This window comes from Somniosus microcephalus, chromosome 3 (genome assembly GCF_052327205.1).
Source record: "Somniosus microcephalus isolate GS21.2 chromosome 3, FLI_Smic_1.0, whole genome shotgun sequence".
In the NCBI taxonomy this organism is placed as follows: Eukaryota; Metazoa; Chordata; class Chondrichthyes; order Squaliformes; family Somniosidae; genus Somniosus; species Somniosus microcephalus.
The window spans coordinates 334,555,400-334,582,692 of NC_140989.1; the positions used below are offsets into that span (position 1 = coordinate 334,555,400).

At 43.9% G+C, this 27,293-nt stretch overlaps 1 protein-coding gene across 19 annotated transcripts in view; it reads right to left on the bottom strand.

Moving 5' to 3' along the window:
* The window catches only part of st3gal3a (ST3 beta-galactoside alpha-2,3-sialyltransferase 3a), a 723,997-nt gene that overhangs the window by 64,168 nt on the left and 632,536 nt on the right, over positions 1-27,293 (bottom strand). For 17 of the 19 annotated variants that reach the window (XM_085983191.1, XM_085983189.1, XM_085983190.1 and 14 more), the window contains one exon: positions 18,195-18,341. In XM_085983191.1, coding sequence (XP_085839317.1) covers positions 18,195-18,341 — 147 coding nt within the window. Of the gene's footprint in view, positions 1-18,194; positions 18,342-18,896; positions 18,997-27,293 lie in introns of those variants that run through there. The other 2 variants (XM_085983199.1, XR_015077713.1) reach the window with 2 other exon arrangements.

Genomic DNA, 27,293 nt, shown 5'->3' on the forward strand with positions numbered 1-27,293 from the left:
GAGGTATACAGTGATGTTCCCCAGGGTTCAGTACTAGGACCACTGCTGGTTTTGGCTTGGACTTGGGGGATACAGGGCACAATTTCAAAATTTGCAGGTGACACGAAACTTAGAAGTGTAGTAACAGTGGGGAAGATAATAATAGACTTCAAGGGGACATAGATGGGCTGGTGGAATGCGCGGACACATGGCAGATGAAATTCAACACAGAAAGTGTGAGGTGATACATTTTGGTAGGAAGAACGAGGAGAGGCAATACAAGCTAAATGCTACAATTTTAAAGGGGGTGCAAGAACAGAGAGACCTAGGGGGTGATGTGCCTCAATAAATCCGAGACTCAATGTTAGCGGAACAAAACAAGGCTTTTATTAACTTAGAAGGTAACACACAGTGGAGAGGTGTCTTCCATCCAGAGGTCTGCAGTACTGGATGTGAGGCACGCTGGGCCTGCTTACATAGGGGCCAGGTATGGGCGGAGCCCTACACACAATACAATACAAGGTGAGGAAACGGAACTGAGGTAAGGGAAATGAAACTGAAACTAAACCACAGTCACAGGCACAATCACACACAGAGAATACAGATGAGTGATGAATGGCATATTTCATCACAGGGGGGTTTGTGCACAAATCTTTGATGGTGGTAGGACAGGTTAACAAAGCAGTTAATAAAGCATATAGGATCCTGGGCTTTATAAATAGAGTCATAAAGTACAAAAGCCAGGAAGTTATGCTAAACCTATATAAAACACTAATTCTGCCCCAGCTGGAGTATTGTGTCCAATTCTAGCCATCGCACTTTAGGAAGGACGTGAAAGGTGTGAAGAGGGTACAGAAGAGATTTACTAGAATAGTTCCAGGGATGAGGGATTACAGTTATGTGGATAGACTGGAGAAGCTGGGGTTGTTCTCCTTAGAGCAGAGAAGGCTAAGAGGAGATTTGATAGAGGTGTTTAAAATCATGAAGGGTTTGGACAAATAAATAAAGAGAAATTGTTTCCAATGACTGAAGGGGCGATAACCAGAGCGCACAGATTTAAGGTGATTGGCAAAAGAACCAGCGGTGACATGAGGAAAAACCTTTTTACACAACGAGTGGTTAGGATTTGGAATGCACTGCCTGATAGGGTGGTGGATACAGATTTAATAGTAGCCTTTAAAATGGAATTGGATAAATACTTGTAGGAGAAAAATTGCAGGGATATGGGGGAATGGGGCTAACTGGATTGCTCTTTAAAAGGGCTGGCGCAGACTTGATGGGCCCAATGGCCTCCTTCTGTGCTGTACTATTCTATGATTCTCCCACCCAGCACAAGAATAGCTACCAACCCAATGGCACTATTAGACAAAGTAGGATAGTTCTTGCATAGTTATGCCCAGCTATAGATGTATTCCCATCCCATGGGCATCATCAATGAAACATCCTGATCACAAAGCACATATACTAATATACTCATGTAAATGGCATGTTAGCAAAATACATAAGTACTCCAACATGTAAACCAATATTTAAAATTCCATGCTTTTTAAAGAATAGACTCGAGGCATGGTGGTGCAGAAGGTTAAACAGTGGTCTTTCACCACTGGTAGTTGTCAAATCAAGCCCAGACAGAAGACATGAAAGTTTCCAATGTCTGCTGACTGGAAGAGCCCCATGTAAAATGGCTTTTGGTAGTCTCTACCCAGTTCCTAGTGAGCATGGGAAATGACTTAGCCTCTACTCCATGTCCCCTCATGATGGTACAGTTGAAGCTGGAAACTCACAATGTGGAGAATAGTGGCTATAAACTCATCTTAATATACTGCAGTACAGTGCACTGGAGCTCCAATGTGACGCCTCCACCTCGCCACCCCTTTTGAACATTACAATTTAGTAAAGGATCCATTATTCATCTGTTTTTCTGTTGTACTTTAGGGATTTAGTTTAAGCATGAACTGCCAATTCTAATCTGTTAACTTTGCTCAACCTAATCGTGGCCTCCTCAGAAGTGGTTTAATAATGATAAATTTTATAAAATGATCCATAATGGGTCAGACCATTGCTAGCCTTCTGATCAGCTTAAAGATAAGACTGTCTGAAACGTTCCCCTCCATTGACTAATTTCAGACTAGGAAGCTCAGTACAGTAGATGGTGCATAAGATTGATGACATCAAAAGAGCAACTTATTTCTGAAACAAATGTCAGTGAGTAAAAAAAAGGATGGTTTCATTTGTCCTTTCAAAATGTGACATTTCTGCATAGTTGTTTAATTTACCTTCTACAAAATACAGCCATACGATGGTAGCACCACAGTGTGATGGAATGCCTGTCTTTGCGTATCCATATGCTGAGAGAATCTAATCTCAGCTGTGTCATCAGGAGACAAACACTTTCCCAACGGGAGCCAAGTGATATCTATGGAGCTGCTCAATATTACTATTGTGAGGGGCTGAATGAAGGCCCCCTGCACGTTTTTAGCTGAGGAATAGTGCATCATGCAGACAGACTTAAACAATTGAGGTAAAAGGGAGGGGGTGCTTGAAGTAAATAACTTTCAAATAATCTTGTCCTTAGTAAACATACAACTATTATCCAAACTTATCTGCAACGTTACATGTCTATTAATACATATTGGGCATAACTAACTTCTGATCGAGTAGAATTAACATACTCCCTTGAAGAACTGATGTATTCTTAATTCGTGGGATTTAGCACAAGGCTGCATAGAAACATAGAAGATAGGAGCAGGAGTAGGCCATTCGGCCCTTCGAGCCTGCTCTGCCATTCAACGAGATCATGGCTGATCATCCAAACCCCAACTCCCGGTCCCTACACCGACAGCCATCCCACCCAAGCCCTATCCCCGTAACCCCGTATATTAATCCCCCCTAACACTAAGGGCCAATTTTAAAAATGTTTTTAATCGTGGCCAATCAACCTAACCCGCACATCTTTGGACTGTGGGAGGAAACCGGAGCACCCGGAGGAAACCCACGCAAACACGAGGAGAATGTGCAAACTCCACACAGACAGTCACCCGAGGCCGGATTTGAACGCGGGTCCCTGGCGCTGTGAGGCAACAGTGCTAACCACTGTGCCACCGTGCTGAATAAGGATTGTTGAAATAAACAGTTGGTTGCATTTTCTCCATTTGAGAACAGAATTCTGATATTGTGCTGTTCATGAAGAAGTGAAACACAGGGAGCAATGTGGGTGGTGGGGAGTGGAGAAACTGCACTGTTCTTTAAGGCAATTTAAAATTTGATTGAAAATTCTATTAAGAGCATCAGTAACAGTTTGAAAACATATTTTCTCCAAAAACAACAGGTATAAACATTTTTTAAATATGTTACTTTATCAAAAATGACTTCTGTGTCACAATACTGTTAAAACTAGAATTTTGGATTATGCCACTAAGGTCTTGGGTCAGCAAATAATCAAATCAACCTACCTTCAGGAATTCCACATCACGTTCTTGAGGACATTGGTAGTTTGACACTCAGTAAATCAAAAGGCCAATGTTCTTTGTCCCACTAAAACCTTAGTACTTCCATTGCTTCCATATGTTTAATTAAACTCAGAAGAGGTTAAGATTAACCCTCTGAACTTCATGTAGTATTTAGATTGGTTTTAGATTCTTCTTATTTCACTTCCACCATTCAGTAAAGACTTTCAGGATGCAATTTCATTATTGCATTGTTATCGTAGGAATGATTAATGGGGTCTTGCATTCCTGGAGTCATGGTACTGTATAAAACTACAATAATGTGAACTTGAAACTTCTGTCCAGTTAAATTCCCTGACCTAAAACAGCAGACCAGAAGAAAATTCAAGCCAGGATAACTTATCTCCATCATATTACTGGTCATATTTGATGGGCCGCCATCAGGATCATCACCCGACTCTCCTCAGAGATTCCACAGAGTAGTCACGATAAATTGCATTTGATGAATTTTCCGAGATATGATAATCTGGAAACATCTTTTTCACTAATATTTTGTCCCAATTTTCTCTCTTTTTACATTCCCCACTGCTTTCTTCACCAGGGAGGTAATTAAAGCCATCAATGTCACCAAAACCACCGTCACTGCCACTAAACATTATCTTAACAGTACTGTCAGTTTCTCTACTACCTTCCATCCTAAGACAGAAACACACTGCTATGATGCAGTGTTCTATCTTGCAGGCTGGGCAAGGGAAAATTAAACTTTTGGATATGGAGCTCAAATGTCAGAAGTATGCAGGAATCCAAATCTGTCACCCTTCAATTTATCTAATTATGGCAGTTGTAATACAGAAACGTAGTTTGACTGAACATCTTTAAGCTCTTTGTTGACCTACAATTTCATCTTTTGCTAAGTTTGATGAAATGTAAGGTAATAAAACTGACAACCCAACCTCAGCAATGCAACCTACCTTAACACAAAACTAAATGAAAGGAAAATCAAACCAACTTAATCTAATCCAAAGCAAAAGCCAAGTTAACGCAAATCATTATGGCTCAACTTAAACCAAGCCAAGCAAACCAAACTGAAAACCAACTCAACCTAATCCAATCCATTCTAATAAATCAAACTAAAGTTAAAATAATGCAATCCAAAACCAAACCAAGATAAATTACCCAAAATCAACCAAAATATATGACTGCTTGTACAAGCTAAACTGTGTGTTCTTGTATTGGCCATCTTTAAAGCGGAGATAGGTACATTTTTGGACTCTCGGGGAATCAAGGGATATGGAGATCGGGTGGGAAAGTGGAGTTGAGGTCAAAGATCAGCCATGATCTTATTGAATGGCGGAGCAGGCTGTATGGCCTATTCCTGCTTCTAATTCTTACGTTCTTTATCATCAGAAAAGAACCTAAACTTGTTCCAATTTTGTGCATAATATCAACAAAGCAAACAAAATAATTAGTTTAATTTTGGTGCTTTTCAACATCAAAGTGCAGTCACACGATGTGCACTGAAATAAAAAAGTCAGGAATAAATTACTCTGCAAGCTAATTTGTTCTTCATTAGGCGTGAAGTGAAAGAGTTGCAGGAATCAGAGGAGTGAATGAAATGAAAAATCTTCATAGTCATTTTAAAAAACAATATGAGAATATAACCGGAGGCACTGTAGAAAAGACACTTAAAATATGAAAATATTCTAAAATTCAGTATTAGCAAGGATGTGTGGTAAAGAGTAAAATTTATGACAGTTTTAAATTCCTCTTTAATAAAGTTAAAGCATTTGCATCTCTACATAATTCTGTATCTTGAGAAGAAACAAAATTATCAGACATCTGTAGAACTAGGGGTTTACAGCACAGGAGACAATTCAGTCCATCTTGTCTGTGCCGGCTTTTTGCTAAAGCTTTTAAATCTAACCCCACTGCCCCGCCATCTCCCCATAGCCTTGCACCTTCCTCTACTTCAAATATTTATCAAATTTTCCCTTAAAATATGCAACCCAACTTATACCTTGTGGCAAAGCATTCCACAATCCAACAACCCGCTGCATAAATAAATTTCTTTTAAACTCTCTCCTCATTCTCTTAATGGCAATTTTATATTTATAATCCCCTGTCATTGACTCCTCACCTAGAGGAAATGGTTTTCCCCTGTGCACTTTGTCAAAGCCCGTCAGAATTTTAACAAACCTATATTAATCTCTTTGTTTTCTCTCCAGTGGAAATAATCCCAGTAACTCACGTTTCTCCTCATAACTATAGCTTCCCATCTCTGGCAACATCCTGGTGAATTTATGCTATACCCTCTCTATTGCTTTAATGTCCTTTCTGTAATGGGGCACTCAAAACTACGCACAGTGCTCTTAACTGTGGCCTACTCAATATTTTGAACAAAGTTATTACTTTTTACATTTATACTCAATGCCCACATTTATAAAACCCAAAATGCTGTTGGCCTTTTTAATGACTTTATCTACTTCCACTCGCACTTTCAAGGAAGATGTATTTGAACCCGAGTCTCGGGGCTGGATTTTACCAAGCCCGAGGAGGCGGGTTTGGAGGCGTGTGAGTTGTCAAAATCACAAAAAATGGCGGCTCGGCTCGATCCCGTCTCCAAGCAATTTTCCACATTCATGTTTTCAGACCCCGTTTCCTTAAGAACCACTTAATTGCCTCTACAATCCCATTTTGAGAGGCCTTTCTGATTTTTAGACATTTTCCCCATCCTACACGCCTCCTCTGGAGCACGCCAGGTAATCCTGGCGGCCTCGCAATTGGATTGCTTACTAATAGCTGCAGCTCCACCATTAAAAAGGAGTTTTTTCCAATGATCACTTGCAGGTTGCAGAACTTTGTTGTCTCAGGTCTGGGGGAACTTTTAGCAGGCATACTCATTGTTGTGGAAGTTTGGAGCCTGACACCCATCTCCAGTGTGACCTGCTGGGAAACCCCTCTCCCCACCTTGACTGAGCGCTTCCTCAACTGAGGCATATACCAGAAGCATGGCGAACATTTATTTCCTTTCCTCCTGGGCATCAGGTTCGGATGAAGATCAGCCCCGGCAGCAGCAAACCCACGAGCAACAGCAGCAGCAACAACAGGAGCGGCAAGCTGCTGCTCACCCACCTGAAGCTGCACAGGCCAGAAGGCGCCAGCGTGCGACCACATTGTTGGCCGGGATGCAAGGGACGCACTCATGTTGGCCAGATTTGCTTAGACTGCACAATCAAACACTTTTGCCTCGCACCTTCTTACCAGACCATTGACAATGGAGACGAACCTGCAGATTCCTATTACTCCGACCACCATGCTGACAATTGCAAGTCGCCCTAAGCCCTCAATGTGAAAGTCCCATTTGCGAAATGACACAGGCCACAACTTCAACAGTTTGCTATCAAATCTGTTTATGATACCATGACAAAGATGGCGGGTCAAAAAACAATACATCACAACACCCAAGTGACTACCCTTGTGACTACTTATGCTTTATCTTCCTCTTACACATGCTCCCCCTGTGGCTTCAGCAGATGTGGTGGCCCCTTGCTCACTTTCTTGCTGCTCCTGTCTCAACACCTTTGGCGGGCGTCCTCTGGGGTTGCGAACCTGTGAGGGCCCGGCAACAGTCTGCTGCTCCTGCGGCTGTGCAGGGGCCGAGATGCCGATCTCAGTTGGGTGACAACTCTGGTGCGGCTCTGACTGAGGGCTTTGCAGTGGCATGGTCGAGTGAGTGCTTGGAGCGGAGCCCCCACTTCCTTGTTGTCTGCCACCAACATCCCTCTCATGGGTCAGCCCCACTTCAGAGCTAGCAAGTGGCTTGACAGCACCTTGCTGCACTGCAGTGGGGCCATGAGGACCCGTTTCTGCACTGAAAGTCCTACTCCAGAGGACTTCCATGAAGGTCTGGTTTGTATGCTCAATAGCTGACCATCGCTCCTCAAGAGATGTCATTCTATTCTGAACAATGACCATGTTTTCAAGACCCTGGCGATTAATCTCCTCCATGGCCATAGCCATCCTCTCCTCTACGGTAGCCAGCCTTACCACAGAGGTAGCCATCCTTTCCATGGTGATGCGTTCATGCGCCAATGCCTCCACAAAGGCTCTGCTCATGTTCGCGATGGACTCCTCCATTCACTCCACACTCGCAGCGACCCTGGAGACAAAACCTGCCAGAGACTCCTGCACCTGTTCCTGGAGTTCCAGCACCGCTCTTCTTCTGGATGGACCCGGAGGCACAGGGTCAACCTGCAGCTGAGCCGAGCTGGCAGAGTCCTGTGCCCTCCAACGAGGACTCTCCACTGCTGTCCCTATCTCCACCATCTGCTGATGCTCACTTGTGAGCTGTGATACACCAGGTGACAACACTACTTTATCTCGCGAAGGTCCCACCGATGTGAGAGTGTCTGCGCTGGTGCTGGGTGCGCTTAATTCTGCTGACGCGGCGCCCTCAGAGGTGGCAGCTTCCTCTGAGGAGTCTGGAGGCTCAGGCTGTTCCTCCTGGACAGTGGGGACGGGGGGCTTTCGATGGTCCTGTGGGGGGAGTAAAAAAAAGTTAGAGATGTGAGGTCAAGGTTACATGCACATTGAATAGTGCAGATGATCATAAGTCAATCTGTTAGAGCCTCAGAATCATCATCAGTGACTGATGCAATGTTAATGAGAGAGACGCCAAACTATTCTGTCACCAGCTTGCTGTGATGCGCCCGTCTGTCCGTCCCCCACTTGGGAATTGTCCTCGATGCCGGCGATTTCCAGGGCCGCCTCCTCCCAGGCTGTAAGCTGGGCTACTGAGGGTGGCCCTCCTCCTGTCATGGCTCTTTCCCTCTTACTGTGGGCTCTCTTTTCCTGCAATGAGGGACACAAGTGGAGTTTGAGTGAGAATGAAGGAGTGAGTGTAGAGCATCCATAGCATAGATGCTTAGAAGGAGACAAAGGGCCCTCCCTCTGTGTTGTAAGTTATTGTCGTTGCATCACAGTGATAGGGAGTGTGAGGGCTGCATGGTCAAATAGTTAAGTGAATGTGACCATAGAGAGGGAATGGGTAAGGGTGCAGGGATGTAAGTGTCAAGTGGGATGTGGAGGAAGAGGTTGGCAAAGCAGTGTGCTGGTGAGGAGAGGTGATGGGGATCAGATTGAGGGTGATGGGAAAGTCATGCTCACTTTTCCTGTGCGGAGAAGGTCATGAAACCTCTTCCTGCACTGCAGCTAGGTTCTGTGGCTCATCGAGATTAAGTTGACTTCCTGGGCCACTTGCAGCCACACAGCTTTAGTCTGCTGGGGTGGCTTTTTTCTCCCCGAGGAAGGGAAGAGCACCTCCTTATTGGATCTTGCTCCCTCCACTAGAGCTTAGAGGGATGACTCATCGAAGCGTGGAGCACACTGGTGGACATAGTCGATCAATGAAGTGCTTACTACAATGGCCATAAAGTTTGCAGTCTCCAGAAGAAGCAAGGCTGCTTGCAGGCCTTAAATCCAGCAGCATTGATGATGTCATCGGAGGCGACTTTCTGGATGAAACCCTGGGCCAGGGGTTCCCACACGCAGGAAATCAATTGCCCAATTAGGGGAAAATCACACTTTTTCAACACTTCACTGAGGAGTCGGGGTCCTGACACGAATGCCACCTGACACGCCCCAGCCCGCCCACAATGGCAAAATTGAGCCCTCTGTGTTCAATCACACCCTTCACTGTCATTCCATTGAGTGCATCAGAGGAGATGGTAAACTGATGCCCAGTCTGCCTATACAGGTGGACGTAATAGATCCCATGGCACTATTCAAAGAGCAGGGGGAGTTCACTGGGTACCCTGGCCAACATTTACCCTTCAACCAACATTAGTAAAACACAGATTAGTCATTTCTCTCATTGCTGTTGGTGCACAGAGTGGCTGCTGTGTTTACCCATATAACCCAATAACTACACTTCAAAACTAATTAATTGGCTGTGAAACACTTTGGAACCTCCTGATGACATGATAAGGTTCTATATAAATGCAAGTTCTTTCTTTCTATGTATACTAATCAATCCGTGGTGCTGCACACAGGGAGTCAGGACCGTGCTGCATTCAGGTGAAACAGGGTTTGGAGAGCGGAGGACATTTGGATCAAAGGGGTACGGTAGCATAGTAGTAATGTTACTGGACTAGTAATCCAGAGGCCTGGGCTAATGATCCAGAGACATAGGGGGGAATTTTTCGGGGGTCGGGTGGGAATTTTTTTTTTTTTGACAGTGGGTAAGGTACGCGCTGTCAACCCGCCACCATGCTAGTTTCCCAGATGTCGGGTCTGTCATCGCTGAACAGACCCGGCACCAAGCGGCGGGGAAGGCAATTTAGATGATTAAGAGCTTGTTAACAGCCACTTAAAAACTATTTTGAACTCACCTTTAAATTTTACGAGGTCGCCCACGGGTTCCCCGCTGCTCGGGAGTTGTGTCACCATGATATCATTTACATAGAAACATAGAAGATAGGAGCAGGAGTAGGCCATTCGGCCCCTCGAGCCTGCTCCGCCATTCAATGCGATCATGGCTGATCATCCAAATTCAGTACCCTGTCCCTGCTTTCTCCCCATACCCCTTGATCCCTTTAGCCTTAAGAAATATATCCAACTCCTTCTTGAATATATTTAATGAACTGGCCTCCACCGCCTTCTGTGGTATAGAGTTCCACAGGTTCACCACTCTCTGGGTGAAGAAATTCCTCCTCATTTCTGTCTTAAATGGCCTACCCTTTATCCTTAGACTGTGTCCCCTGGTTCTGGACTCCCCGACCATCGGGAACATCCTTCCTGCATCTGGTCTGTCCAGTCCTGTCAGAATTTTATAAGTTTCAATGAGATCCCTTCTCATTCTTCTAAACTCCAGCGAGTACAAGTCCAATCGACCCAATCTCTCCTCATACGTCATTCCTGCCATCCCAGGTATCAGCCTGGTGAATCTTCGCTGAACTCCTTCCATGGCAAGAACATCCTTCCTCAGATAAGGCGACCAAAACTGCACACAATACTCAAGATGTGGTCGCACCAAGGCCCTGTACAACTGCAGCAAGACATCCTTGTTCCTGTACTCAAACCCTCTCGCTACAAAGGCCAACATACCATTTGCCTTCTTAACCGCCTGCTGCACCTGCATGCTTACCTTCAGCGACTGGTGCACAAGGACACCCAGGTCTCGTTGCACTTCCCCTTCTCCCAATCTATTGCCATTTAGATAATAATCTGCCTTCCTGTTTTTGCCTCCAAAGTGGATAACCTCACATTTATCCACGTTATATTGCATCTGCCATGTTTCTGCCCAATCACCCAACATGTGCAAATCATCCTGGAGTTTCTCAACATCCTCCTCACAGCACACGCCCACCCAGCTTTGTGTCATCTGCAAATTTGGAGATATTACATCTAGTTCCCTTGTCCAGATCATTTATATATACTGTGAATAGCTGGGGTCCAAGGACCGATCCCTGCGGTACCCCACTAGTCACTGCCTGCCATTCGGAAAAAGACCCGTTTGTTCCAACTCTTTGCTTTCTGTCTGCCAACCAGTTTTCTATCCAAGTCAATACCTTGCCCCCAATCCCATGTGCCTTAATTTTACACGCTAATCTCCAATGCGGGACCTTATCGAAGGCCTTCTGAAAGTCCAGATACACCACATCCACTGGTTACTTGACGGCTGCAAATCTGCTATAAAAGCTTCCATCTCATAGCTGTTCACTTTCCAGGGTCAGAAGCTGTTGCTTACGGCATTTGGAAGACAGATTGAGTTTAATGCAGGTTGCAAGTGTTTGAAGCAAACTCTGTATCCAGTGTCACCTTATTGGAACAACCCCTCTTGCCACTGACAGATTGCTTCTGTCATCTCAGCTTCACCTGCCATCTATTCCATCAGCATCGGTGCCCTTGAAACTATCTCACCTTGGTCCTCAGAATCCCACCACGATCAGCCCCAACACCAGCAGCACCAGGCACACCAGCAGCACCAACAACACCACCAACCTTTTCTGCAATCAACTGATGCTGCGCAGGACACAGGGCATCAGCACCTGACCACAATGCTGCCTGGGAGGCCAGGGATGGTGTACACCCTGGCTGCCACATGATATGCCAGGTTCGCACCACCCCACACCAACACCATAAAGCATCCCTACGATGCACAAGCCATTCCTTTCACACTTAACGCCATTGCGGGGTGGGGGGGCTACCGTTATGTCTCACCACTCACTGCAACTCACTAAGCCACTTCCAAAGGTGCATACAGATCTGTCCAAGAACGCAAAGTGTTGAAAATAAAGGTTTCAATGTTTGACACCACATTAACAGAAACTTCACATGAACATTGGCTAAAACACCCAAGTGTCTATCCTTGTGTGTTGTTAGTTGGTATGATGGGACTAGGATGAGGGTGAGTGTGAGGGGTGGCTAGTGAGATGGGGAACTGATAATGTAGATAAAGAGGGATGGGTGGAGGTGCAAGGTAAATTGGTGTGAGTAAGGATGTGCCGGAGTAGGGTAGGGAAGGCAGAGTGATGGGGATGTGATGAGCGGCACAGCAGGATGAGGTTGAGTGTGGCTTTGTACTAACGTTTCGTGATCTACTGAGATCATTGAAAGTTTTGCGCCACTGCAGCCTGGTCCTCCTAACGACATCCCTACTTGTGTCCTCCTATGCAATGTGCAACCAGGCTGCGTTGATCTCCTGATGAGGTCTCTTCCGCCCAATGGAAGGGAAGAGAACCTCCCTGCGTCCTGTGACTCCCTCCATAAACATATGGAGGGAGTCATGGGAGAGCCTGCGGGCAGGCGTGCACCTCCGTGCAGTGCTTACAGCACCGCAATGCTGTAGAACACCGACAGCACAACTGACAAAGTAAATTTACGCATGGTCCCTTTAAGGAAATCGGCTGATGACACATCATCAAGTGACGTCATCAGACCTGCTTCCTTCAACTGTCCGGCAAACATGCTGGGCAGGCTTAACAAGCCCAAACAACATAAGGTCACTTTGGACAGCAGGATGGAGCCAGGAACGGGGTCCTAACCCGCCACCAACCCCGGCTGCACCGGACCCGCTGAGGTAGAGGAAATCGCGGCCATAACTTCAAATCCCACCACGGCAGCTGGGGAATTTAAATTCAGTTTATTAAATTTAAATAAATCTGGAATAAAAAGCTAGCATCATTAATGGTGACCATGATTGTCGTAAAAACCATCTGGTTCACAAATGTCCTTTAGGGAAGGAAATCTGCTGTCCTTACCCGGTCTGGCCTATATGTGGCTCCAGACCCACAGCAATGTGATTAACTCTTAACTGCCCTATGAAATGGCCGAGCAAGCCACTCAGTTGTACCAAACTGCTACAAAGAAGTACTGGAGCAGTTCAAGAAGGTGGTTCACCACCACGTTCTCAAGGGCAGTTAGGGATGGGCAATAAATGCTGGCTTTGCCAGCGACGCCCAGATCCCATGAACAAATTTTTTAAAAAGGCTCCTATTTTAAGTCATACATTGTGTCCTTAGATTTCTATAATACTTTGATATATTATTGTAGAGTAATGGATAAACTTGGGGAAATTTGGGGACTGAGGTAGTTTTAGTTGGAACATAGGAGCTTCTCTGCAGTGCAGGCTGAGGAACTGGGGGACACATGATTGAGGTACTACTAGTGCCAACACTGATGGGACGGTGTAATTACAGCTTAACAAGGCAGTTTCCACTATAAATGTGGACAGAGGAATTTATAATGGGGAAATTGACAGAAAGTGTGCATAGGCATAAGGTTGTTAATTTATTATAGGTATATACTTTAAAGAATTTGAATAAAAGTTCTAAAACATTAGAAGACTACTTGCCTTTTTTCTTTCCTATTCTTCCTTTTAACTTGTGTTTTAGACTATTATTTGTTGTCTATATTCTCTTTATTTTACATTATTTATCAATTTTATTTTTAGTAAAATTAACAGTTTTCCTGTAACTCTCCCAACCTTCCCTATCTGGGACCATAGACCTACGTCACTCAAAATCTGTCTTTGATTGGTTCCAAAGGCCATTTTTTTCCAGCTAGTTGAGGAACAGAATTTTGACATGATCATGTCATTAAACTCAAATATCTTGCATATTGGAATGCAAGGTGTCTGACAATGCAGCTCATTAGTGGCCCTTAGAAGATCAGCCACAAATTATTTCATTATTGGTGGCCCAAGGATTAAGAACAAAGGGAAACAAACAGAGCAAGAACGAAATTAGATGTTCTAAAATATCTCATTATTTGAAAAGGTAATTACTTTGCAGAGTGCATAAATATCCATGCAACATAACTAGCGCTTTATAAAAGTAAGCTGGGGGGAGCCCGGCGTTGCCAGGGCTGTTTTGGGGCGGGCGGTTTAAATCGAGTGCCAGGCTTTGGGACCCTGTCTGTGTCCCTTTGTGAATCTGGTGCCGGGCAACATTTTAAATCGAGTCCCAGGCTTTAGGGCCCTGTCTGTGTCCCTTTGTGAATGTGCTGGCGGGCAACATTTCTACCTTTTAATACCTTGAAAGATGAAAGTGAAAGTACTTATAAAACGTTTTTGGTAAATCTTATGTTATTTTTAAAAGAGATACTAACTTTCAAAGTAGTTTTAGCTGGAAGCTGAAGTCATGGCACTGAAACAATGGCTGCCAGATCCCCGAGATGAAAACGATTAGTCCCGCCCACACACACACACACCGATTGGCCAACCATCAGGGGACCGTACTGTAGGATTGGTCAATCGTGACGGCACAGGATTGGTCGAACCTTGACGTCAGTCAATCAATGCTAGCAGATAATGAGTTTAATTTTGAAGGTTTTTTGCAGAAGGCGCGAACAATTTTCGTCCGACCGAAAAGTAAATACGCTTACCAGCGTCCCGGAAGCGTAAGCTTTCTTCGGAGGTAACGCGCGCGTAGGTACGCCGTATAACTTTCGAGCGCATAGCCGGACAGACGCACACCCGAGGACAGACAGACAGACAGATCGACCGCTTTATTTATATACTAGCTGGAGAGCCCGGCGTTGCCAGGGCTGTTTTGGGGCAGGTGGTTTAAATCGAGTGCCAGGCTTTGGGGCCCTGTCTGTGTCCCTTTGTGAATCTGGTGCTGGGCAACATTTTAAATCGAGTGGCAGGCTTTAGGGCCCTGTCTGTGTCCCTGTGTACCTTTTAAAAGCTTGAAAAATGAAAGTGAAAGTACTTATAAAACGTTTTTGGTAAATCTTATGTTATTTTTAAAAGAGATACTAACTTTCAAAGTAGTTTTAGCTGGAAGCTGAAGTCATTTGAGCTGGAAGCTGAAGTCAGAGCTGGTAGTGAAACAATGGCTGGCACATCCCCGAGATGAAAATGAATAGTCCCGCCCACACACACACCGATTGGCCAACCATCAGGGGACCGTACTGTAGGATTGGTCAATCGTGACGGAACAGGATTGGTGGAACCTTGATGTCAGTCAATCAATGCTAGCAGATAATGAGTTTAATTTTGAAGGTTTTTTGCATAAGGCGCGAACAATTTTCGTCCGACCGAAAAGTAAATACGCTTAAAACCGTACTGGAAGCGTAAGCTTTCTTTGGAGTTAACGCGCGCGTAGGTACGCCCTGTAACTTTCGAGCGCATAGCCCGACAGACGCACAGGCGATGACAGACAGAATGACAGACAGAATGACAGACAGAATGACAGACAGAATGACAGACAGAATGACAGACAGAATGACAGACGTATCGCTTTATATATATATATATATATATATATATATATAAGATTTGTGGATCGCACATAGCGTTTTGCATTCAGGTGTGGACCTGAGAAAATCAAAGAGGCAGTGAGAAAGTCTGATAGAACGGCAACAAAGATAATTCCGGAATATGTCAATGACAAATGAGGAGAGGCTGACTTAAAACAAATGAACAGCTGTGATTCAAGTTTTTGAAATTCTGTGGAGGTGAAATAGTAATTTTGTAAAAGAACCAGAGGACGTCATTATAAATTGAAGAAGCCATGAGCTAATCTTATAAAGAATAATTCTTTAGAATCATAGAAAGTTACAGCACGGAAGGAGGCCATTTCGGCCCACCGTGTCCGTGCCGGCCAACAAAGAGCTATCCAGCCTAATCCCACTTCCCAGCTCTTGGTCCGTAGCCCTGCAGGTCAAAGCATCCCAAGTGCACATCCAATTACTTTTTAAATGTGGTTAGGGTTCCTGCCTCTACCACCCTTTCAGGCAGTGAGTTCCAGACCCCCACAACCCTCTGGGTGAAGAAATTTCCCCTCAAATCCCCTCTAAACCTTCCCCCAATAACTTTAAATCTGTGCCCCCTGGTTTTTGACCCCTCTGCTAAGGGAAATAGGTCCTTTCTATCCACTTTATCTAGGCCCCTCATAATTTTATACACCTCAATAAGGTTTCCCCTCAGCCTCCTCTGTTCCAAGGAAAACAGACCCAGCCTATCCAGTCTTTCCTCATAGCTAAGATTCTCTACTCCCGGCAACATCCTTGTAAATCTCCTCTGTACCCTCTCCAGCGCAATCACATCTTTCCTGTAATGTGGTGACCAGAACTACACGCTGTACTCTAGCTGAGGCCTAATTAGTGTTTTATACATTTGAAGCATAACCCCCCTGCTCTTGTATTCTATGCCACGGCTAATAAAGGCAAGCATTCCGTATGCCTTCTTAACCACCTTATCTACCTGGCCTGCTACCTTCAGGAATCTATGAACATGCACTCCAAGGTCCCTTTGTTCCTCTACACTACTCAGTGTCCTACCATTTAATGTGTATTCCCTTTCCTTGTTAGCCCTCCCCAAATGCATTACCTCACACTTCTCCAGATTGAATTCCATTTATCGCTGTTCTGCCCACCTAGCCAATTTATTAATATCTTCCTGCAGTCTACAGCTTCCTTCTTCAATATCAACCACACAGCCAATTTTAGTATCATCTGCAAACTTTTTAATCATACCCCCTATATTCAAGTCTAGATCGTTGATATATACCACAAAAAGCAAGGGACCTAGTACTGAGCCCTGCGGAACCCCACTGGAAACAGCCTTCCAGTCACAAAAACACCCATCAACCATTATCCTCTGCTTCCTGTCTCCGAGCCAGTTTTGAATCCAACTTGATACTTTGCCCTGGATCCCATGGGCTTTTAACTTTGTGATCAGTCTGCCATGTGGAACCTTATCAAAATTAGAACTGTCAACTTGTGGCTCAGACTGCCACCTAGTGCAGTAAACACCAAATCCAGTGAGGCATTAAAAAAGGAATAGGATCAATTTTTGATTCAGCAGAGCAGAGGGATAACAGTTTGTAGTAGGAAACTTGATACGAAATGAAAAATAATAAATCAGGCCTTGTAAAAGCACTTGAATGATGGAGCCAGCTAAAGCAGCCTTCTTACAAGAGATGAGAAGCATAAGGAGTGACCAGATAGAATTCTTCAACATTATGAAGGGTGATAAGGTAAATAGTAACAGATTGTTTCCACTAATTAATGAGACAGGAACAAAGGGCACAAATTTAACATAATCATAAAAAGCATTAAAGGGAAGTTAGAAAAACATTCTTCATATGGAGTCCATATTTTTTTTTAAAGAGATTTAGATAGTTGCTTGAAAATTAGGAATATTAACGAGTATGTGAAATGAGAAGGATAGTAGGATTAGATTAGATTTTACCTCTATGAAGCACCTTGGGACATTTTTCTATGTTACAAGCGCTATATAAAAGTAAGTTGATGTTATTGTTGGTAGCTTATGCAGAGAAAATACCATTGTAGACCTCATGGGTCGAATGGCTTGCTTTTGAGCAGAAACATTTTGTGATTCTTATGCTCTTGTGTTTCTATTTAACTTGGAGGAATGGAAATGCTTAATACATGTCGAGCCAATCCTGTCTTCAAATGTGCAATTCAAAAGTTAAAAAGGGAGAAACCCAATCCATCAAGATGATAAATTGTCCAATGACAGATCCAACACATACAATAATTTGGCCCAGTGATCCAAAATAGCAGGTTTTCATCAAGTTACTTATGATTCTGAGAATTTGGAATTTCTCTTTTCAGGTAGAATAAAACGACAACAATAGCCACACCATGTTTAGGGAGATTACTTCAGTGTTGTCCTCCTTTAAACAGTATTATCATTTCAATTATCTGAACAGTAGATATCCAAACCATTTGATTATCCAAACTATTTGAGTTCTGTCCCTGTATTCTAAGGTAATGAATGATATAGAAACAGGTTTATGTCAGCCTGGTTATGAAATGTCACTGCCACTGTAAATCATACCAGTGTTCTCATCGTGATCCGCTGGGAGTGGAAAATCCGCTCAGAACATCTGGACTTTTACGAAGCTATGTAATGCTTGTTGTTTGTGGTAAGTGCACAATATCTTACACGTTTGGATATTGCAATATTTTTGCACATTGTTATGGTTTCAGATATATCGAACGTGTTGCTCATCCTCTGCGTTACCCCCCTTGTGGAAAAATCATCTAGTCCATCATTCAGTGGCTCTTCTCCCTTCTCCCACCATAGCCCACCCAAGATGAGAACGACTGCTGCATGTGGAAATGGCAGTATAAATCTATATCCTTCCATTTCCTGGCACAGCGTTCTACATGTATGCTCTGTGCCCCTGAACTGTGAATTACATCTTGTTCAATTGCAAAATATTTTTTCACGATTCCACATTGGTACATTGGAAAATCCAACTGTTCCACAGATAGCCAAGACGTTTTACTCACCCCACGACCCATCATCCCATTATTGACTGGAAGGCCAATAAATGTGAAAGCTGCTTCGCGGATGAAATAAGGATTCAGAATTCGGATCTCTTTGGGCTCCTTTGGGACAACTGTGGCAACAGACTTCCAGAAACCATCTGAAGGACCCTGGAAATAAAGAAATCAAAATGGCTATTGTCCACTTGTACAAAATCAATGTATTTTTCAGTCTCCATTTCTGTATTTTGTTTCTTATTTCTATTTAATGTCAATTGCCTAGATGGTGAAGAAAACCACCACTAGTCCTAAATTAAATTCTTTGATTGGGTTCTGTCCAAAGAGTTTGCCTATTGCATATGATCTTGATCACTATAATACCGGACTCATTCTCTGATTGAGCATGTGAAAATAAATCACCTGCTTGAACTGGTTGATTATAATTCTATGGATTCATTTGCAGATTGATTTTTTTTCTGACACCATGGAAGCAGCTCACTACCAGTTGGTGCCTTCCTGTCAGCCCCAACTGAGACAGGGAAGCCACTATATGGGGAAATTGCAGGCAGGGGAATTGCAGGCAGGGAAGAGCTTGTGGCTGGTTTTCTAGGAAAATGCAGGGTAAGAAAAGACTGCAGTGCATCTACTCATTCCCGAAAAACCTCTGCCTCTCAATCACCCAGTCCCTCAAATGCTTATCTAACGCTCCTGTAAATGTTTCCATACCATCTAGCTCACTGTCTTCCTGAGTAGCCTTTTCCATGCCTTCGCCACACCTGGAGCACAGTGTACAATTCTGATCACATGTCCAGGCACTGGAACAGTTCTGAAAACAATAACCAAACAGATAAAGCATTTGAGCTACAGAGAGGGGTGGAAGAGCCTAGAATTATTTAGTTTGACAAAGAGAAGGATCAGTGGAGATATTATTTGAAGATCTTAAACAAATAAATTAATAAATCAAACCCTGAGATTGCCACAAACTGTAGAAGCATAACATAGTTAATTCTAAACTGTCTGCGCACTTTTCCTCTTTTAAACTTGAACTATGTCACCTTGTTCTAGAGTTTGTGACAATCTCCAATATATTATTAGGGTTCAAGTTATTGGGTTTCAATTTAAGAATCTACAATACTTAAATAACATCTCTGAACCTTCTCTTCATCAGAGTAAACAATCCCATGCTCTGACATAGAAAAATAGAAGGAGTAGGCCATTCGGCCCTTCGAGCCTGCTCCGCCATTCAATATGATCATGGCCGATCCTCCATCTCAATACCATATTCCCGCGCTCTCCCCATACCCCTTGATGCCTTTTGTGTCTAGAAATCTTTCTATCTCCTTCTTAAATATATTCAGTGACTTGGCCTCCACAACCTTCTGTGGTAGAGAATTCCACAGGTTCACCACCCTCCGAGTGAAGAAATTTCTCCTCATCTCAGTCCTAAATGTCCTACCCTGTATCCTGAGACTGTGACCCCTCGTTCTAGACCCCCCAGCCAGGAGAAACATCCTCCCTGCATCCAGTCTGTCTAGCCCTGTCAGAATTTTATATGTTTCAATGAGATCCCCTCTCATTCTTCTAAACTCTAATGAATACAGGCCTAGTCGACCCAATCTCTCCTCATACGACAGTCCTGCCATCCCAGGATTCAGTCTGGTGAACCTTCGCTGCAGTCCCTCTATGGCAAGTATATCCTTTCTTAGGTAAGAAGACCAAAACTGCACACAGTACTCCAGGTGTGGTATCACCAAGGCCCTGTACAAGTGTAGTAAGACATCCTTGCTCCTGTACTCAATTCCTCTTGCAATGAAGGCCAACATACCATTTGCCTTCCTAACTGCTTGCTGCACCTGCATGTTTGCTTTCAGTGACTGGTGTACAAGGACACCCAGGTCCCTTTGTACATCAGCATTTCCCAATCTATTACCATTTAAATAATACTCTACCTTTCTGTTTTTCATACCGAAGTGGATAACTTCACATTTATCCGCATTATACTGCATCTGCCATGTATTTGCCCACTCACTCAACTTGTCTAAATCGCCTTGAAGCATCTTTGCATCCTCCTCACAACTCACAATCCCACCTAGTTTCGTGTCGTCAGCAAACTTGGAAATATTACATTTGGTTCCCTCATCCAAATCATTGATATATATTGTGAATAGCTGGGGCCCAAGCACTGATCCCTGCGGTACCCCACTAATCACCGCCTGCCACCCCGAAAAAGACCCATTTATTCCTACTCTGTTTCCTGTCTGTTAACCAATTTTCAATCCATGCCAGTATATTACCTCCAATTTCATGTGCTTTAATTTTGCACACTAACCTCTTATGTGGGACTTTATGAAAGGCCTTCTGAAAATCCAAATACACCATGTCATAAATCGCAACTTCTACAAGAAGTAACTCAGGAAGTACTACTGAACAGCCAGCTGAGGGTGCCGTCCGAGGAGTATAAATACTCGGGCGTGGGCCCAACTTGACCAGAGACAATCTGGAAACAGGAAGCTAGTGACTACTAACTAGACCTCCATGTTTTGTTACAAGTCGATTAAAGCCTTGCTTTATGTACAACCAAGTGCGTGGTGAGTCTTTATTACGTCACACCACATCCACTGGTTCTCCCTTATCTATTCTACCAGTTACATCCTCAAAAAACTCCAGTAGGTTTGTCAAACACGATTTCCCTTTCATAAATCCATGTTGACTTTGTCTAATCCCGTTGATATTTTCTAAGTGTCCTGTTATCACATCCTTTATAATAGACTCTAGCATTTTCCCTACTACTGATATTAGGCTAACTGGTCTGTAGTTCCCTGTTTTTTCTCTCCCTCCTTTTATAAATAGTGGGGTTACATTTGCCACCCTCCAATCTGCCGGAATTGTTCCATAATCTATAGAATTTTGCAAGATGACAAGCAATGCATCCACTATTTCCATGGCTACCTCTTTTACTACTCTGTGATGCAGGTTATCAGGCCCTGGGGATTCATCAACTTTCAGTCCCATTAATTTCTCCAGCACTATTTTTTTTACTAATACTAATTTCCTTTAATTCCTTCTTCTCACTAGACCCTTGGTTCCCTCGCATTTCTGGGAAGTTATTTGTGTCCTCTTCCATGAAGAGAGAACCAAAGTATTTGTTTAATTGCTCTGCCATTTCCTTGTTCCCCATTATAAATTCTCCCATTTCTGACTGTAAGGGACCTACATTTGTCTTTTTCTTTTTACATACTTGTCAAAGCTTTTACAGTCCACTTTTATGTTCCAACTCTACTCTAATAATACACCACTCTACAAAGCTCAGATGCCTCATCAGATTGGCTGCCTTTTCTTGCACTGCTCCCAGCATATGTATATCCTTGTTGTGGTGACCAGAATTGTACACAGGTGTGGCCATAGCAGTTCCTTGTACAGATTCATTATCACCTCCTGTATTTGTGTCCTATTGCCTTTCTATACATCCCTAGACCTGGTTAGTTTTCCTTACTGTTGCTTTGTGGGCTAATATTATGTGCAGCACGGCATCAAAAGCCTTGTTGAAATCTAAATATATCACATTCACAGAATTTCCATGGTCACCAACATCTGTCGTTTCCTTGAAAAACTCCTGTAAATCTGTTAGGGAAGTTCTTCCTCCCATAAAACCACTTTTGTGCATTGCTTCAATGCAGTAGATAATGACTACACATAGCTACAAGCGCTCCCAGTTGGACTAACTAATGTATAACTTAGGTTTTGGCAGTTTGTAGCAGGTGTTAATTAAAGTTCCCTTCGCCAAGTTGAGTCCTTCATCTCAATTGAAGGAAAAGGTAAAAATAAATGATCTTGACCAGCTTTATCCCATAAAAGCACTTGTCTCAATGACTGATTGTGAAATGGCAATGACAGAAGCTATGGAGAAGTCTGTTATCCAGCTCGCCCAGTCAAAGGATGAAGTGCAGCATAAGCTGGAGATGTAGGAAGAATGAAACTAAAACTGTAAAAAGGCAAGTGAATAATAAAATAAAGTTTCCTGTTGTATGAACACAAAAATTACACTTGATTCATGACATCCAAAACAGAAAAACACTAGAAACTCCAGCAAATAGTGGGCACTTTGTCACTATCACAATGTGCAAAAGTTTAGAATCATCAATATACACCTCAAATCTTGTTGCAAAATACATATTTCTGCCCTGCTCTCAGATTAACTGCTCCACAGCTGAATAGGTGCTGTGTGGCGCGCATAGAGAAGGATCACAAATTTTTCAATAAGAAAATGCGGAATTAATTTAAAGCTTTGAACTTTTGAATATTATTGGCAGTAATTAGTTGTCAAGATTTTAGGAAAAAGTGTGCTTTCAGTACCTTTAAGTTAATCAATTACACATTTTGACGTGGATTCAACTATCACAGCAGGGTGCTTTTACTTTCCCCCCCCGCTCTTACCCCCACACAACAAATTATTGGAGCCTCCCTTTATAGGTAGACTATCCTTTATCCGAAAACCTCGGGACCAGCCGTGTTTCGGTTTTTGGAAAATTTCGGATTTCGGAAGGTATTTTATAAGACTGGGAAATTTGTCGGGGGTGGGTCGGGTCGGGGTCGGGGTCGTGCGCACGACTTACGCTGAACGAAAACACTTTCGGTTTTCAGAGGATTTCGGTTTTCGGAAGTGCGGATAAAGGATACACTATCCCTTATCCGAAAGGGTGGGGGGTCGGCGGGGGCGGGGGTCGGGTCGGCGGGGGTCGGGGTCGTGCGCACGACTTACGCTGAACGAAAACACTTTCGGTTTTCAGAGGATTTCGGTTTTCGGAAGTGCGGATAAAGGATACACTATCCCTTATCCGAAAGGGTGGGGGGTCGGCGGGGGGAGAAAAGAATATCGGACAGGCCGCTGCAGCTATCGGACGGGCCGCTGTATTGTTGGGTTCACTCTCCCGGTATACCTCCTTCACACTGCCCAGCTCGGCCTGCAATCTCCTACCCAGGAGGGAACTCAGTGACCCTCTGCCCTGCTCAGCGTAAGTCGTGCGCCACTCTGGTCATGTCGTGCGCACGACTTACGCTGAACGAAAAAACCTTCGGTTTTTAGAGGGTTTCGGTTTTCGGAAGTTCGGATAAAGGGTAGTCTACCTGTACTGCAATATATTTACTGGGCTAGAGGGAAAGAGCAGGACAGTGGGGCTAATTGGATAGTTTTCAAAGAGCCAGCACAGGCATGATGGGTTGAATGGCCTCCTTCTGTTTTGTATCATTCTATGATTCTATATGATAAAGAAAACACATTCTCCTTAACCTAAGATCTCTCTGAACTAAGGCCGCGATTTCGCCGACCGAGGTGGGTCCGGGACGATGGTCCCAGCCCGCTGCCTACTGCAGCCTACACTCTGAGTGATTTTACGTTAATAGGGCTTGTTAAGCCCACCCTGGGAGGTTGCCGGCCAATTAAAAAGAAGCGGGTCTGATGACATAATTTGATGACGCACCATCAGTTTCCTTAAAGGGGCCATGTCCACATTGATCTCGACAGTTGTGCTGTCAGTGTTCTACAGCATTAAGGTGTTGCAAACACTGACAAGCACTGCACAAAGGTGCACAGCTGCACCCAGGTTCTCCCATGACTCCCTCCGGTCACAGGGAGGTTCTCTTCCCTTCCCATGGGCGGAAGACACCTCCCCAGGAGATCAACACAGCGTGGTTGCACATTGCACAGGAGGGCACAAGCAGGGATATCATCAAGAGGACCAGGTTGTAGTGGCACAAGCCTTTCAATTATCCCAGTAGATAACGAAATGTTCCTGCCAAGCCACACACAACCTCATCCTGCTGTGCCATCATCACATCCACATCACTCTGCCTTTCCTACCCTACTCCTGCACATCTTTACTCACACGAACTTACCTTGCGCCTCCATTTATCCCTCTCTAACTACATTATCACTTCCCAATTTCACTAGCCACCCCTCACACTCACCCTCATCTTACTGCAAACATACCAACTAACAACACACAAGTCATTTGGGTGGTTTAGCCGATGTTTATGTGACGTTTCTGGTAACGTGCTGTCAAACATTGAAACCTTTATTTTCAGCCCTTTGTGTTCTTGGATAGATTTGTGTGCATCTTTGGAAGTGCCTTAGTGAGCTGTAGTGAATGGTGAGACATAAGGGTACCCCCTCACCCCCACAATGGTGCCGAGTGTGAAAGGAATGGCTTGGGCATTGTAGGGATGCTTTATGGTGTTGGTGTGGGGTGGTGCCAACCTGGCGTATCATGTGGCATCCAGGGTGCACAGCGTCAAGTGAAGTAAATCTGGCCATGGTGAGGCCATCCCTGGCAGCAATGTGGTCGGGTGCTGATGCCCTGTGTCCTGTGCAGTATCAGTTGATTGCGGAGAAGGTTGGTGTTGTTGTTGCTACTGGTGTGCCGGTTATGCTGGTGTTGGGGCTGATCTTGGTGGGATTCTGAGGACCAAGGTGAGATATTTTCAATGGTAACGATGCTGATGGAATAGATGGCAGGTGAAGTTGAGATGACAGAAGCAATCCATCAATGGTAAGAGAGGTTGTTCCAATGAGGTGGCACTGGATAGAGAGTTGGCGCCAAACACTTGCAAGCTGCAGAAAGCTCAATATGTCTTCCAAATGCAGTAACCAACAGTTTCTGAACTTTAAAAGTGAACAGCTGTAACATGGGATCTTTTATACAACTTTGGCAGCTGTCAGGCCATGAGCTAATTCAATGCTGAATCCACTCATGACATGCTGAGCTGACGTGTTCCCCGAGCAGTGGTTAACCCGTGGGGGAGCATGTAAAATTGAAATGTATGCTTAAAATAACAGTTAATTGGATGTTAACAACCCATTTAACAATGCGAATTGCCTCTCCCGCCGCTTGCTGTCAGGTCTGTTCAGTGCCGACAGACCCGACACCTGGGAGACTTGCGTGGAGGCGGGTTGACAGTGGGTTCCTTACCCGCTGTTAATCTTTGCAATTCTGTCAGCTGACCTGCCTCCGAACCCGTCCTCTGAGCGTTGACAAAATTTAGCCCTAAATTTCTGCTGAATTTCCGGAGCCTTGGTGTCTGGTAAGCATTTCCTTTTCTTATTTTCAGTCTTGAAATAGTGAGATGTATGACATAAGATGTCTACAAACTAATCAATCAGTGGAGTCAGAAGATATTGGAGAAGAGCTGCAGTATTGAAGACTTAAGATGACCTCATAGTCAAAGTTACTTTTGTTTATGACTTCTGAGAATTACACTTTACAGTGACAATACTGAAAGGCAGGATGGAGTGTTGCTAACAAATCAAGAATTCAAGCAATAACCAATAACAACAACTTGTATTTATATAGCGCCTTTAACATAGTCAAACGTCCCAATGTGCTTCACAGGAGCATTATAAAACAAGATTTGACACCGAGCCACGTAAGTAGAAATGAGGGCAGATAACCAAAAGCTTGGTCAAAGAGGTAGGTTTTAAGGAGCGTCTTAAAGGAGGAAAGAGAGGTAGAGAGACGGAGAGGTTTAGGAAGGGAATTCCAGAGCTTAGGGCCTTGGCAACTGAAGGCATGGCCACCAATGGTTGAGCGAGTAAAATCAGGGATGCTCAAGAGGCCAGAATTAGAGGAACGCAGTAATCTCAGGGGTTCTGGGGCTGGAGGAGATTACAGAGATAGGAAGGGGTGAGGCCAAAGAGGGATTTGAAAACAAGGATGAGAATTTTAAAATCGAGGCGTTGCTTTACTGGGAGCCAAAGTAGGTCAGCGAGCACAGAGATGATGGGTGAATGGAATTTGGTGCGAGATAGGACACGGGCACGAGAGGTTTGGATGAGCTCAAGTTTACGTAGGGTAGTACGTGGGAGGCCAGCCAGGAGTGCGTTGGAATATAGTCAAGTCTACAATAAGAAAGGCATGGATGAAGGTTTCAGCAGCAGATAAGCTGAGGCAGAGGCGGAGTCGGGCGATGTTACAGAGGTGGAAATTGGTAGTCTTAGTTATGGCATGGATATGATCGGAAGCTTATTTCAGGGTCAAATATGACACCAAGATTACAAACAGTCTGGTTCAGCCTCAGACAGATGCTAGGGAGAGGGATGGAGTCGGTGGCTAGGGAACAAAGTTTGTGTTGGGAACTGAACAACCAACTGTGACCACAAATGAAGACATAAATCCTTCCTCCAAAGCAATTTTCTCACCTTTTCCCTGGTCTACCCATTCCATGCACCAACTGTAATTGAATAACCTGCTTTAAGGGCTGTTTCAAACCAAATCCAGCTTGAGGTGTACAAGAATGGGCATGTGATGAATCATCATTTGATTTTCCTTCACTCTGTAAGGATTGCAGTTAAGAAAATTAGGAATGTGGGGACTGTGCACATGAAACCCTGTTCCAACACTGTGCACTAAAGCTTGGGATCATAGATCTACTACATCAACAGGCAACAACTGTATTTGAAGATTTCCATTGGATGACTACTTTTTTTTCTAATTTTCCCACTACAATTCCAAACTACCTTTTTCATCTTACAAAAATGAAATCTTGAGGTAGACACATTTAAAAAAACACTCCAATGTGTAACATGCATGATGAGTGATAGGAATGCAGTATGTAAAATAAAAACAACCAGCTCTTGTTCTCACACCACACCAGACACACACTGCCTGCCAACAAACAACTCCACAGGCACGCTGTAGGACTAATGGCACTCACTAGGAACACAAATTATTTGGACTCATCTCTGGCAAGGACTAAATTCCCAGTGAATAACAAGTGACTCAATAGAGAAGCCGCAATACGACTCTAAACAGAATTATATTCTTTTTCTATGCAGAAAATTATTACGGTAGTCATACTATTCTATTAAAAAAAATTCATCAAAAGGTCAAAGGTTTTGTTAGGTTTTCTTTGCAAAAAGTGAGAATGTTCCATTCCCTACGGATATCAGCATTAAAGGCTGCTTAGGATGCTGATAAGGATGTTGCCAAGTCAGGAGAAATTAGTATCAGTTACATCCTGCTGTGTGCTCAGTCAGTACGAACTATTCGCAGGTCAGGTGCCTCAGGATCAGCATCTAGGCTGATCCCAACAACCAATTTGTAAGATATTCTGTGGCTCTGCTCCAGGACA